The sequence below is a fragment of the Podarcis muralis genome, chromosome 16 (assembly GCF_964188315.1).
Source record: "Podarcis muralis chromosome 16, rPodMur119.hap1.1, whole genome shotgun sequence".
Classification (NCBI taxonomy): domain Eukaryota; kingdom Metazoa; phylum Chordata; class Lepidosauria; order Squamata; family Lacertidae; genus Podarcis; species Podarcis muralis.
Window position 1 is genome coordinate 21577550 of NC_135670.1, and position 13373 is coordinate 21590922.

At 48.4% G+C, this 13373-nt stretch overlaps 1 protein-coding gene across 8 annotated transcripts in view; it reads right to left on the reverse strand.

The window, feature by feature from the left end:
* TPCN1 (two pore segment channel 1) overlaps positions 1-13373 on the reverse strand; it is a 54329-nt gene that overhangs the window by 32435 nt on the left and 8521 nt on the right. For 6 of the 8 annotated variants that reach the window (XM_077920122.1, XM_077920126.1, XM_077920124.1 and 3 more), the window contains 3 exons: positions 2368-2492; positions 1783-1959; positions 320-433 (listed from right to left, as the gene is read on the reverse strand). In XM_077920122.1, coding sequence (XP_077776248.1) covers positions 320-433; positions 1783-1959; positions 2368-2492 — 416 coding nt within the window. Of the gene's footprint in view, positions 1-308; positions 434-1782; positions 1960-2367; positions 2493-9071; positions 9091-13373 lie in introns of those variants that run through there. The other 2 variants (XM_028710919.2, XM_077920127.1) reach the window with 2 other exon arrangements.

Sequence of the window (13373 nt, forward strand, 5' to 3'; positions counted from 1 at the left end):
AGACCTCAGCATAACACTCAAATCGGAAGCGTAACACTCAAAACGGAGCACGTTCAGCTTCCGAAAAAAGCTTGCAAACTGGAAGACTTGCTTCCGGATTTGCGGTGTTTGGGTTCCAAGTTGTCTGAGTACCAAGGCGTTTGAGAACCAAGTTACCACTGTACTGGTTTAGAAGCTGATACATTGTTTAAATAAAAAGAGAATGTGGGGGAAGAGTGGGATTTGCTTTTGAGTTAAAAAACAAAATATTGCAGAGGGCTGCACTCTGGTTCCTGCAACAGTGCAGATCAGTTAGGCGAGAAGATTACCAGCAGTCTACCTTGACCATGGTCCTTTTGTGTCGAATGTAGGTGTGCAGGCCCAGCCATCTCATCTTCATAGAGAGCTCAAACACCACAACAGTCAGGGCAAGCAGCTCCAGGGTTGCGTGGATCTGTAACCAGGCAGGCAAAGGACAACAACATCAGTTCAACAAAATGGCTTTGTTGTTTCACCAATTTAAATTTGTCAAAACCTAGTGCTCAAGTAGAAATCATATCATTCTGCGGAAATCTGTTCTTTTCTCCCACCCCCACCCTCAGAGCTGGAAAACATGGATATATATTAGCAATGTGAATTATCCTTTCCATTTTTAAAAAACCAAACTATATGTAATGTTAAATGCAACCCTGTACAGTGATACCTCGGGTTGCATACGCTTCAGGTTACAGACTCCACTAACCCAGAAATAGTACCTCGGGTTAAGAACTTTGCTTCAGGATGAAAACAGAAATTGTGCTCCGGTGGTGTGGCAGCAGCGGGAGGCCCCATTAGCTAAAGTGGTGCTTCAGGTTAAGAACAGTTTCAGGTTAAGAACGGACCTCCGGAATGAATTAAGTACTTAACCCGAGGTACCACTGTATAACTGAAGGAGCATCTCTACTCCTATCGTTCAGCCGGGACACTGAGGTCCAGCTCCGAGGGCTTTCTGGAGGTTCCCTCACTGTGAGAAGCCAAGTTACAGGGAACCAGGCAGAGGGCCTTCTCGGTAGTGGCACCCACCCTGTGGAACGCCCTCCCATCATATGTCAAGGAAACAACTACAGAGCTTTCCAAAGACATCTGAAAGCAGCCCTGCACTGGGAAACTTTTAATGTTTGATGCATTACTGTGTTTTTATATTATGCTGGGAGCCACACTGGGCAACCCAGTCGGGTGAGTGGGGTATCGTTGTTGTTAAATGTTGTACTGCATTTAACATGCCGATATTTTTTTTATTCAAACAGCAGCTGTTGGCAGAGGGAGGCTGATAATAATTAAAAAGGAGGTGAGTCGGTCACAGAGAATGGGCTCCTAGGGTCACTCTGGAGAAGGTGTGCAGGGAGAATACCAAGAAGGAGTTCTTCTCTATGCTCTGGAGCTAAATATTTGAGAACAATGGGAACACAAGGCCCTTTAGTTACACTGTACCCCTGTATATCACCCAAATTTTACGAATAAACATGGCTCAAAGATACAGGCAGAGCAGACTCAGCTATACAGCTGCAAATAAAAACATTTTAAGTGTGTTGTAAAGTGCATTACACAGATGTGACACTAGATGGCAACGGTGAGTTATGGCAAATTCAATATATTTTTCAAAACGTGGGGTTTTTTAAAAGCATTTTCACAACTTTTTTAAAATGTGTCTAGATTCCATCAACGGCTGCATTTGCCCGTCAATTGCATTGCATAGCCAATCTTCAATTTCCTGCCCACGTCCGCTAAAGCCCTTCCCCTCCGCCTGATTCTTAAGATACTTACATAGATGCCGAGGCGAAGCATAGGGACCGCAGGCGCCTCACAGAGGGAGAGCATCAGGAGCACCAGTGCTGTGGTCAGTTCCATTAGGTAGAAGGGATGGTTGTGTACAAAGAGGTAGGCAGAGAGCGCTTTGGCATCCTTGGGGTGCGTGAAGAATTTGTCGTTGTTTTCTCCTTCCTGATTTAGGGTTTTAATCAACAAAATACACACACACATAAATACGCTAGAGACAGCAAGCCCAATGTAGTAGGTAAGTCAGCGGTTCCCAAAACCTTTCTTCCACATGGACCCCATGAGGGTCTTGGCAGACCACTTTGTGAGGTGAACAGAAAAAAAGCTTTTCTCCTTAACTCATAATGTTAGAACTTGTAGGCAGCCCGTGAAGATGAACATTGGAAGATAAAAGAAAATACTTCCTTTATGTATAAAACACGCTCAAATGTATGCTGGAAATGTAAAGAAAAAGAAGGAACCTTTGATCATAGGTGGTGGAATTGTAAGGTGGAATTCAGTTTGTCAGCCATACACCCTCTTAATTTACACCCTCTCCTTTCTCTGCCAGGTAATGCAGAGAAAAGGGCCCACCTGGAGGTAAATTGCCGACTCCTGGTAGTTCATTTCCCAGTTTTGTCCTCCGCAGCTCCGTCGAGGGTGGCAGTCCCCAGCGGCTGGGCTGGACGTGTCACTGACCAAGTCATAGTTGCCTCCATCTGGGTCAAAGGGGGGAAAGAGAAGGGAAAGGTCTCTTTATTGTCACGCTTTAAGCCTAATAGGGCTTAAATGGCCTCGGCCCAGTATACCTGAAGGAGCATCTCCACCCCCATCATTCAGCCCAGACACTGAGGTCCAGCACCGAGAGCCTTCTGGCGGTTTCCTCACAGTGAGAAGCGAAGTTACAGGGAACCAGCCAGAGGGCCTTCTCGGTCGTGGCACCCTCCCTGTGGAATGCCCTACCGTCAGATGTCAAGGAGATAAAACAAATACAGTGGTACCTTGGGTTACATATGTGTCAGGGAACTGCCATCGGAAGGACAGGAGGTGCAAAGGCTCCCTCAGGTTGAAAGAGACGGAGCAGCTGAAGAGGGAACCAGTAGGGGGCGAGCAGGAACTTCCAGGGAAAGTGAGTCGGAGGGGTGGCTCAGAGACGTTTCCAGCGAAAACAGTGGAGAGGTCTCAGGACCTCCTATAGGGACACCCACGCCTCGCCGGAAACTGTCACGCAGAGAGTCCAGAAGACGTGTTTCCGTGAAAGAGCTTTTATGTTGGAAACGTTTCCGAAAGCAACCACTTTCGGATTCTACTAGCGATTGACGCAGCCATGCCGGAGGGGCTCCGTCACAGGCAGAGGTTTGAAAACCTGATCAAACTCTGAGGGACTTGCATTTTACGCACAAGCAGCTCATCATCCCACCACAGCAATCCGAAAGTCACTGAAAGCCAGCTTGTGCAAGCAGCGGCATCATGAGCGACCCAGCCGGAACCGGAGGAGCAGGAGCAGCTGGAGGAGGTCCAAGCCTGGAAGAAAGGTACAGGGCGTTGGAGATCCAGCTGGCCATGCAAACGGCGAGGCTTGAGGAGAGGAGGGCTCAGGATGCAGAAAAGGGAAAGGAGAAAACCACCTCGATAGCCAGAAAGGTGCCAGGATTGGTGCAGAAATTCGGGGGAGATCCCAGAAACTATCATGCCTTTAGAACTGAGATGCAATACGCTCTCAACCTGCAGTATGATGACTTCCCCGACGAGGAATCGCGAGTGGCTTTTGTAATTGGCCATCTCGAAGGGGGGGCGAAGGATTGGGTTCGACCCCTGATGGCAGTGAATAATGAGATACTAAAGGACACGAGGAAGTTTTTTCGTGCCATGGACCTGATGTTTTCCAGTGACATTGAGCAGGGGGTGGTACGAAGGCAGTTAATGGCTTGCAAACAGGGGAGCCGATCTGTCCGTGAGTACTGGACTGAGTTTACTATGCTGATTCATAAATTGGGGTGGGACCTATCAGCGGAACCCATCCAAATGCTTTTTGAAGAGGGGCTTTCTTCGGCCGTTAAAGATGAACTTTCCCGGGGGCCAAGGGCGGAGTCTATGGACCAGCTGACCAAATCCGCGCTGGCCATAGGAGCGCGCCAGGAAGCGAGAGCTTTGGAAAGGCGGGAAGGGAAAGGAGAACGTTGGAGGGAACTGCGCATTCCGGACATTCCAGAGCCACCTTTCCCGCCGGCAGAGCCGATGGAAGTTGGAACAGCGCGGGCGCGCGCAGTTTCAAATCCCAGTGAAGGGCGGAAGAAGGAGGGAAAGAGCGCCAAGAAATGTTATCTCTGCCAACAGCCAGGGCACTTTGCCAGAGTCTGCCCACAAAGAAAGGAATGGCAAGGGATGGCAGGAGCTGTGGGGGAAAGGGAGGAGGAAAACAAGGAGCAAGTAAAAGCCAACGCCTGGCTGCCACCGTCGGGGCACAGCAGCCAGGCCAAAGAGCAGTGAAAGTGCCCACGCCAGAACCACCCAGACCTGCTTTAGTGATAGAAGTGTCACTAGAGCTGCCAAATGGACACCCCCTACAGGTCAAGGCGCTTTTGGATTCAGGCAGCTCCTGTAATTTTATGAGTAAGGAGTTTGCAGCTGAGCACCAGATACAGACCATCCCTTTAAGTAATCCCTTGCAGGTGACCACGATTGATGGCAGAGAGCTGTTGGGAGGAGAAGTTAGCCAACAGACTGTCCCGATGATAATGAGGGTGGCAAGGCACACCGAACGGATAGCGTTTAATGTGGCCACCTTGGGAGGAGCTCCCATCATCTTGGGGATGAGCTGGCTGGCGCTACACGATCCGCTAGTGGGCTGGCATCAGAGGGTGGTCTCCTTTGGGTCAGCGCATTGCCTAGAACACTGCAAGCAGGGGAAGGTTCAGGGCGGAGACAGAGTCACCCTAGCCGGGATGGAAGTAATGGGCAGAGGGAAGGTGCCCCCGCAATACGCAGATCTGAGCAACGTATTCAGCGAAAGGGAAGCAGACAAACTGCCGCCGCATAGACCCTTTGACTGTCAAATCAACCTACTCCCTGGGGCCCAACTCCCAGTGGGCAAGCTGTACGCCATGTCCGACAGGGAGATGCAGGAGCTGAGGGAGTTCATTGACAAAAACCTGAAGCGAGGTTTCATCAGAGAGTCCCGAGCGGTGGGGGGCAGCCCAGTGTTTTTTGTGGACAAAAAAAACACAGATAAGCCGAGACTTGTGTGTGACTTCAGGGCCTTGAATGCAGTGTCGGAACCCCTGGCTTTCCCTATGCCCCGAATTGATGACATTTTGACCAGGGTAAGGAAGGGAAAGATTTTTACAAAGCTGGACCTGCGGGGGGCGTACAATCTGATACGCATAAGGAAGGGAGATGAATGGAAGACCACCATGTTCACCCCTTTGGGAGCCTTTGAATACCTCGTTATGCCCTTCGGTCTACAAGGAGGCTCCGCGTGCTTTCAAGCGTTTATTAACCACGTTCTGGGGCCTTTGCTCTACAAGAACTGTGTGGCCTTTTTAGACGACGTGTTGGTGTATTCGGAGGATGAGGAGCAGCATGTGAGGGACGTTCGAGAAGTGTTGGGCAGGCTGCAAGCCAACCAGCTGTGGGTGAAACTGGAGAAGTGCCAGTTTCATACCAAGGAGGTGGAATTCCTGGGGTACCGCTTGTCAGACAAGGGATTGGCCATGGATCCAGGCAAGGTCCAAGCGGTACTGGAATGGAAGACACCGAAGACCAAGAAGGATGTGCAAAGATTCTTGGGGTTTGGGAACTTTTATCGGAAGTTCATCAAGAACTTTGCCCACTTGACGGCGCCCATCACCGACTGCCTCAGCAGCAAGAAGAAATTTGTTTGGACGGCGGAGGCGGAGCGAGCATTTGAAGAACTGAAAAGGGCTTTCGCCTCGGAAGAACAACTTCTGCATGTGGATTTACGAAAACCCATGAGAGTGGAAACCGATGCGTCCGACCGGGCGGTAGGGGCGGTACTTCTTCAACCGGGGAGGAGTATGTCAGAGTGGAGACCGTGTGCCTTCTTCTCGCGGAAGCTGAATAAATCCGAGAGGAACTACACGGTGTATGACAGGGAACTACTTGCCATTCACGAAGCGTTCCGGAGGTGGAGACATTTATTAATTGGGGCGCAACACAAGGTGCAAGTGTGCACCGACCACAAGAATTTAGAGTATTGGAGAACAGCTCGAGTGCTCAACCAACGACAAGTGAGATGGGCACAGGAATTCTCTAAATTCAACTTTGAAATTTGTTATGTGCCAGGTCCAGAAAACGTCAGGGCGGACGCTCTCTCACGCAAACCAGAGTATTGGGAGGGGGAGGGGGCGATTGAAGAGAGACATGTCATCCCTGAGGACCGCTGGGTGTGTGGGGCGGCACTGGTGGGGCAACGAGAACTGGTAGAGGAAACGGAAAATGATGAATATGCCCAGGATAAGCTCAGAGGACTCAGGGGGGAGGGCGAGAGCCCCGAAGGTTTTGAGGAAAGAAATGGGGCATTGTATTACAAAGGGGCACTGTATATACCCGAAGGTGAATTGAGGGGGAGAGTACTCAAGCAGTTGCACGATAGCCCCACGGCGGGACATTTTGGGCAACACAAGACCATGTGGTTGGTTACCAGGGAATTCTGGTGGCCCAAGGTGAGGGAAGATGTAAGGGAGTATGTAAGAGGGTGTGACCAATGTCAGCGAGCCAAAGGGGAAAGACGGGCGCCGGCAGGGTTATTAGAACCATTACCCACACCAGAACGGCCTTGGGAAGCGGTATCAATAGATTTTATGACGGATCTGCCGAAGTCCAAGGGGAAAACAGCCATCATGGTAGTAGTAGACCTGTTAACAAAGATGTGCCACTTTGTAGCATGCTCACATGCAGTCACAGCGGAAGAAACAGCGAAGTTGTTTGTAGAACACATCTTTAGGTTGCACGGGGCTCCCTTGAGGGTGATCTCGGACCGCGGCAAACAATTTACTTCCAGGTTCTGGAGGAAGCTCATGAGCTTGCTGCACGTGGAAGTCAATTTTTCAACGGCCCGGCACCCTGAAACCAACGGGCAGGCGGAAAGAGCAAATGGCATTCTTCAACAATATCTGAGGTGTTATGTCAATGACAGAGAGAACGATTGGGTCGAAAAGTTGGCGCTGGCAGAATTTGCCTACAATAATGCGGAGAATGTGTCCACAGGGATGAGCCCCTTTTTGGCTAATTACGGGTGTCACCCCAGGGCATTTCCAGGGGAGGGAGGGGAGAGATGGAGCGTTCCAGCGGCTGAACATTTTGTAGAAGAGATGGAAGCGATCCATCATCAGCTCCAGCTCAACTTAGAAAGGGCCAAGGCACAATATAAGAAGCAGGCAGACAAGAACAGAAGGGAAGGTGAAACCATAAGGGTGGGGGATCAAGTGTGGCTGTCAACCCAAGGGTTGCCGTTCAAAGGGGGTTGTAAGAAATTGAGGCCCAGAAGATTGGGACCCTTTGAGGTCATTCAGCAGGTCAACCCGGTGGCTTTCAAACTCCGGTTACCCAACCACATGAAATTGCACCCAGTGTTCCACAGGTCGTTACTGTCACCATACAGGGGGGGACGTGAAGGGGAGCACGTCAGGGGACCAGCCTTGGAAGAGAGGGAACGCAGCAACCATGTAGCGGAAATCCTCGATTCCAGGTGGAAGGGAAATCAGGTAGAGTATTTGGTGGCGTGGGAAGGGGAACCGGAGTCAGAAAACACCTGGGTGACTGCAGGGGAGGTCAATGACGAGGTTTTAACAGAAACGTTCCACCAAAGATTCCCTAGGAAACCACAGCCGGTAGAAAGGTTTAGGAGGGAGTACTTCGGCACCACCGACGAGGAACAGGAAATGGAAGGATTCACGGAGTCGGAGTTGGAAGAGGGAATAGACTCCGAAGACGAGGAGTATCGAGAGACGAGGGACAGTAGCAGGTGGAGGGAAGTGTTCGAAACTTCGGACGATGAGGAAGGTTCTTTCAGGGGTTTTACTTCCTCCCAGCCCGGAGGGGAGGAGACGGGAGGGGGTGAAGGGGGCCCTGGAGGGGAGGTGGATGTCAGGGAACTGCCATCGGAAGGACAGGAGGTGCAAAGGCTCCCTCAGGTTGAAAGAGACGGAGCAGCTGAAGAGGGAACCAGTAGGGGGCGAGCAGGAACTTCCAGGGAAAGTGAGTCGGAGGGGTGGCTCAGAGACGTTTCCAGCGAAAACAGTGGAGAGGTCTCAGGACCTCCTATAGGGACACCCACGCCTCGCCGGAAACTGTCACGCAGAGAGTCCAGAAGACGTGTTTCCGTGAAAGAGCTTTTATGTTGGAAACGTTTCCGAAAGCAACCACTTTCGGATTCTACTAGCGATTGACGCAGCCATGCCGGAGGGGCTCCGTCACAGGCAGAGGTTTGAAAACCTGATCAAACTCTGAGGGACTTGCATTTTACGCACAAGCAGCTCATCATCCCACCACAATATGCTTCAAGTTACATACGCTTCAGGTTACAGACTCTGCTAACCCAGAAACAGTACCTCGGGTTAAGAACTTTGCTTCAGGATGAGAACAGAAATCGTGTTCTGGCGGCGCAGCAGCAGAAGGAGGCCCCATTATCTAAAGTGGTGCTTCAGGTTAAGAACAGTTTCAGGTTAAGAACGGACCTCTGGAACAAATTAAGTACTTAACCCAAGGTACCACTGTATTTTACTTTTAGAAGACATCTGAAGGCAGCCATGTATAGGGAAGTTTTTAATGTTTTGAGGCTTTATTGTGGTTTTATAATTTACTGGAAGCCGCCCAGAGTGGTTGGGGAAACCCAGTCAGATGGGAAGCAAGCGAGCAAGCAAACAAACAAATTATTATTATTAGGTGGAATTGCTAATCTTCCTTCATTCACTTTTTATAAAGGCATCCACCATGACACCAGCCTTTATCCTTGAACACTGACAAACACCCTTGCTAGCCAGGGTGAAGGAAACGTGTGTGTGTGTGTGTGTGTGTGTGTGTGTGTGTAAACAAGCCTAATGTACAAAGGAGAAATTTACACTTGTTCTTCTGCCCACTTTTGCCTCTGGCCACATTCACCCCACACAAACAAAAATCATTTCCCACCCCCGAGCTAAAGCCTTGCAAAGTTTGTGGAAGACAGAGAGAGAAGCTGCGAGGAAACGCGGAACGATCCGCCGCACAGATGGCAACGCTGCCTTCACGCCCCTGTGACTTATCCCAAGAGGTCTATCCAAGCCAGCTGTCTCGCTTACGCCAGGCCTGTGGAATGATAGTTGAGGGATGCAAACATCTCCATTCATCTGAGCGTTGGAAGCTGTTCTGGCAGGCCTCTAGATAGGAACAGCTTCCATATGCCGTCATAAAAAAGGAAGGGAAAAGCAAATGTTTACTAACTCACGATGTTCAGCTGGCTAACAGGCTGAACAAACCCCTGCCTTTGAGATTCAAACAAAACGTTACACGCACTGTTCCCAATTTAGGTCTCGGCACCTAGCCACGTAGACCGTGCAATAAATTTGAATACTAAAATAAAATAAACCGTCCATACGAGATGGAGTAATCGGTGGAGGACAAAGACAAAATTATCATGTCACTGCTTCTTTCTCAGTCCCTGCACAGAAATCTCCAGCCTTTTCCAATTGTGTTTTGAGACTTTCAGATACCTCATTGCTCTCAGTTAAGACTACTGCATTTTATTAACAGGCAAAACAATATTTGATCAACTTAGGTATTTCATAACACTAGTAAAGGTAAAGGGACCCCTGACCATTAGGTCCAGTCGTGACCGACTCTGGGGTTGCAGCGCTCATCTCGCTTTATTGGCCGAGGGAGCCGGCGTACTGCTTCCGGGTCATGTGGCCAGCATGACTAAGCCGCTTCTGGCGAACCAGAGCAGCGCACGGAAACGCTGTTTACCTTCCCGCTGAAGTGGTACCTATTTATCTACTTGCACTTTGACGTGCTTTCAAACTGCTAGGTTGGCAGGAGCAGGGACCGAGCAACGGGAGCTCACCCCGTCGTGGGGATTTGAACCGCCGACCTTCTGATCGGCAAGTCCTAGGCTCAGTGGTTTAACCCACAGCGCCACCCGCGTCCCTTCATAACACTACTTGATTGTAAAAAAAAAAAAAAAGCCCCAAAGCAGTTGCCAAAGAGAAGTGGGAAAGACAAAACCATGAGGAGAACCAAGCCTTGCTGAATACTTGGTATGGTTATTGTGGTACAACTCTTCTAGCAAGTGAAAATACATGCAAACAGATGGGGTGTACTTGTAGCTCGCTGTCGGAATTTGGCAGCCAAAGTAAGCAGGAATTCTTCAAACCTATGCAGAAACGATTGCCAAAGGGAAAATATAATAGTTCCTGCTTTCCAAATGCAATCGATTCTGTCCAGCATACACATTCTCTCTCTCTCTCTCTCTCTCTCCACCCTGTACTAAATGGGCCAAGATTGGGCGGGTCTGTCAAAGAGAGATCATGCAACAGGCTTGCTTGTCTCCGACACTGCAGAGTCAGGATTTCTTCTTCTGAACACACACAGAGGAAAGACAAGATGACAGAAGCAGATCGACCTGTTTGAAAGCGGTTGTTTGGCTGACAGAACCACAACACAGAGATTTATTTTGGAAAACTCCCGTGGCATCTTTCAGGATTTAAACTTTCAGGGAGGCAGACACCAAAAAGGTAGCTATAGATATAGATATTTTAAAAAGAGTTTGCATCTCTTGAGGCATTAATCCAAGACCTCCCAGTTCTTTGCTGTGTCCTAAATTCATGTGGTCTAAACCACTGAGCCTCTTTGGCTTGCCAATCAGAAGGTCAGCGGTTCAAATGCCTGTAACGCGGTAAGCGCGTGTAGCTCAGTCCCAGCTCCTGTCAACCTAGCAGTTCGAAAGCATGCCAAAAAGTGCAAGTAGATAAATAGGTACCACTCTGGCGGGAAGGGAAACAGCGTTTCCATGTGCTGCTCTGGTTTCGGTGTTCCATTGCACCAGAAGCGGCTTAGTCTTGCTGGCCACATGACCCGGAAAAACTGTCTGCGGACGAACGCCGGCTCCCTCGGCCTGTAAAGCGAGATGAGCGCCGCAACCCCAGAGTCGTCTGCAACTGGACTTAACTGTCAGGGGTCCTTTACCTTTACTTTTTAAATTCATAAAGATGCTGATGTTATTTATATGGAATTCCCAGCTCATTTACTCAATCAAACACCACTCTGAAGATCTATCCCAGCTACAACAGTACACTTCCAAGGCATATCTTTCTGTGGGGATGTTTGCAAATACAGTAGTACCTTGGTTCTCAAACTTAATCTGTTCTGAAAGTCCGTTCCAAAACCAAAGCATTCCAAAACCAAGGCGCGCTTTCCCATAGAAAGTAATGGAAAATGGATTAATTTGTTCCAGACAAACAACCCCTAAAACAGCAATTTAACATGAATTTTACTATCTAACGAGACCACTGATGCATAAAATGAAAGCAATAAACAATGTACTGCAGTCACACAATCAATCAATCAATCAGTAGCTGAACTGGGTTCCACACAGTCACAAAAACAAAACAAACAAACAAAAGCCACAAAACAAAAATGCAAAATAAATAGCAAAAACAGAGAGACCTGAGAGCAACACTCAAAACGGAAGTGTAACACTCAAAACGGAGTATGTTTGGCTTCCAAAATTTTTTGCAAACCGGAACACTTACTTCCAGGTTTGCAGTGTTTGGGTTCAAAGTTGTTTGAGTACCAAGGCGTTTGAGAACCAAGGTACCACTGTACAGACAACTGGATTCCTTTGCAAGTCTATTTTTATTTCATTTATTGTCGGCCTAGTTTAAATTCTACTACAGCAAGCCACTTAAGACTCTACACACCCCGCTTCTTTGAAAAGGTGAACACTCCCTGGTGATTCAGCACATGTGTTGCGTTTATAGGTCTATGAAGTAAGATTCTAATATGTTGTACAAAGCGAATGTGTGAAAGAAAGCCCTTCTCCACACAAGAACCCAAAATGCTTTTTCTGTGCAGCCTGAGCAGGAGCAGTGAAGAACGTTATCATTAATTGTTGTAGCTTGTCTTCATTTACCCCACCTCACTGCCCTGCTCACAGTTGTGAAGAATATCCCTACATTATGAATGGTCTGTGTCACCTTAAGAAAAAAAGAGGTTAGAATAATAGGCCAATAGATAGGTGGACAGGATCAACTGGCTTTTCTTCTTTGACTTTCCAAAGTTCTAACCTAGCTCAAGTCTATCATCTAAACTAGCCACATATTTAACTGCGAATCAATCACAGTCAATCATTTGAAAAATAAGACTTTAGAGCTGTCTTGCCCACCCCCCAGTGGCAACCAGACATAACCTTGGTTTCAGGAGCCATTTGGTGCCTTAGCTTATACAGTGGTACCTCGGGTTAAGTACTTAATTCATTCCGGAGGTCCGTTCTTAACCTGAAACTGTTCTTAACCTGAAGCACCACTTTAGCTAATGGGGCCTCCCGCTGCTGCCACGCCGCCGGAGCACGATTTCTGTTCTCATCCTGAAACAAAGTTCTTAACCTGAAGCACTATTTCTGGGTTAGTGGCATCTGTAACCTGAAGTGTATGTAACCTGAAGCGTATGTAACCCGAGGTACCACTGTATATCTGAGTTTCTAACACTGGTATGACTAGATAGGCTGTTGCTTTCATACAACAGACAAAAATTCATATTCAGCTGTTCTTGAGAACTTTATCCAGGATACTTGGAAAAGGATCCTTGCCTGCAGAGGCAGCATGACTTGGGCGCTTTCAAAACACTATACTTCAGTGCATTCCATTGCTATAGTTGAAAAAGAAAAAGAAAAGGAATTTCCCCTTTTCCGTTTTGCACTGTGGGATGGGCGGGTAGAAATGTTAATATACGCCTGCTATCGTTAAACTGCTCCGTGTTGTGGGAACAGGTGGTTGTGAGGCGATAAAAGGTTTTCAAAACGCTAGGAGACATTCAAACTGCAGTTCTGAGATGACAACGTGTTTTGTTTTTTTAACTGCGTCTGGCTGCTTTTCGCTCGTCGACGCTGACTCGGAACATTTGACGCACAGAGCGGAACAACGGCTGGAAAACAAACAGAGATTAGATTTTCATGGCCTCCCAGGGAACCCATCCGTTTGGCAAGGTTTGATTGCCATGTTTCTGCTTCTTGTCAGTTTTCAGGGCATTTTGGATTTTTTTATTTTTTATTTTTAAAGAGAAAAACGATGGGTTTGGCCAGCACGAAAGCAAAACAAGGGCCTGCTGGATTTAGTTGCCTTAGTCACTCTGAGGCTCGTAAGAAACTCCTTTGCCCAAGGAGGTGCAGGCAGAAGATTTATCCTGCTGCTGGTAGCCCCCCTGCCTTGAAATCTCATTTTGCCCATCCCAGTTCCATACGTAGTATTGTATAAAAACCAAACAGAAACATCTGTCCAGTGGTTAGAGCTGTGGCTGATTGCTGCTGCCTTCTCTTTTATCCTTCCACTTTCGGTGCCTGAGGGGTTCCAAGCGCAATCTCCTTCCAAGTCGAGCTTATGAGCCAGAAC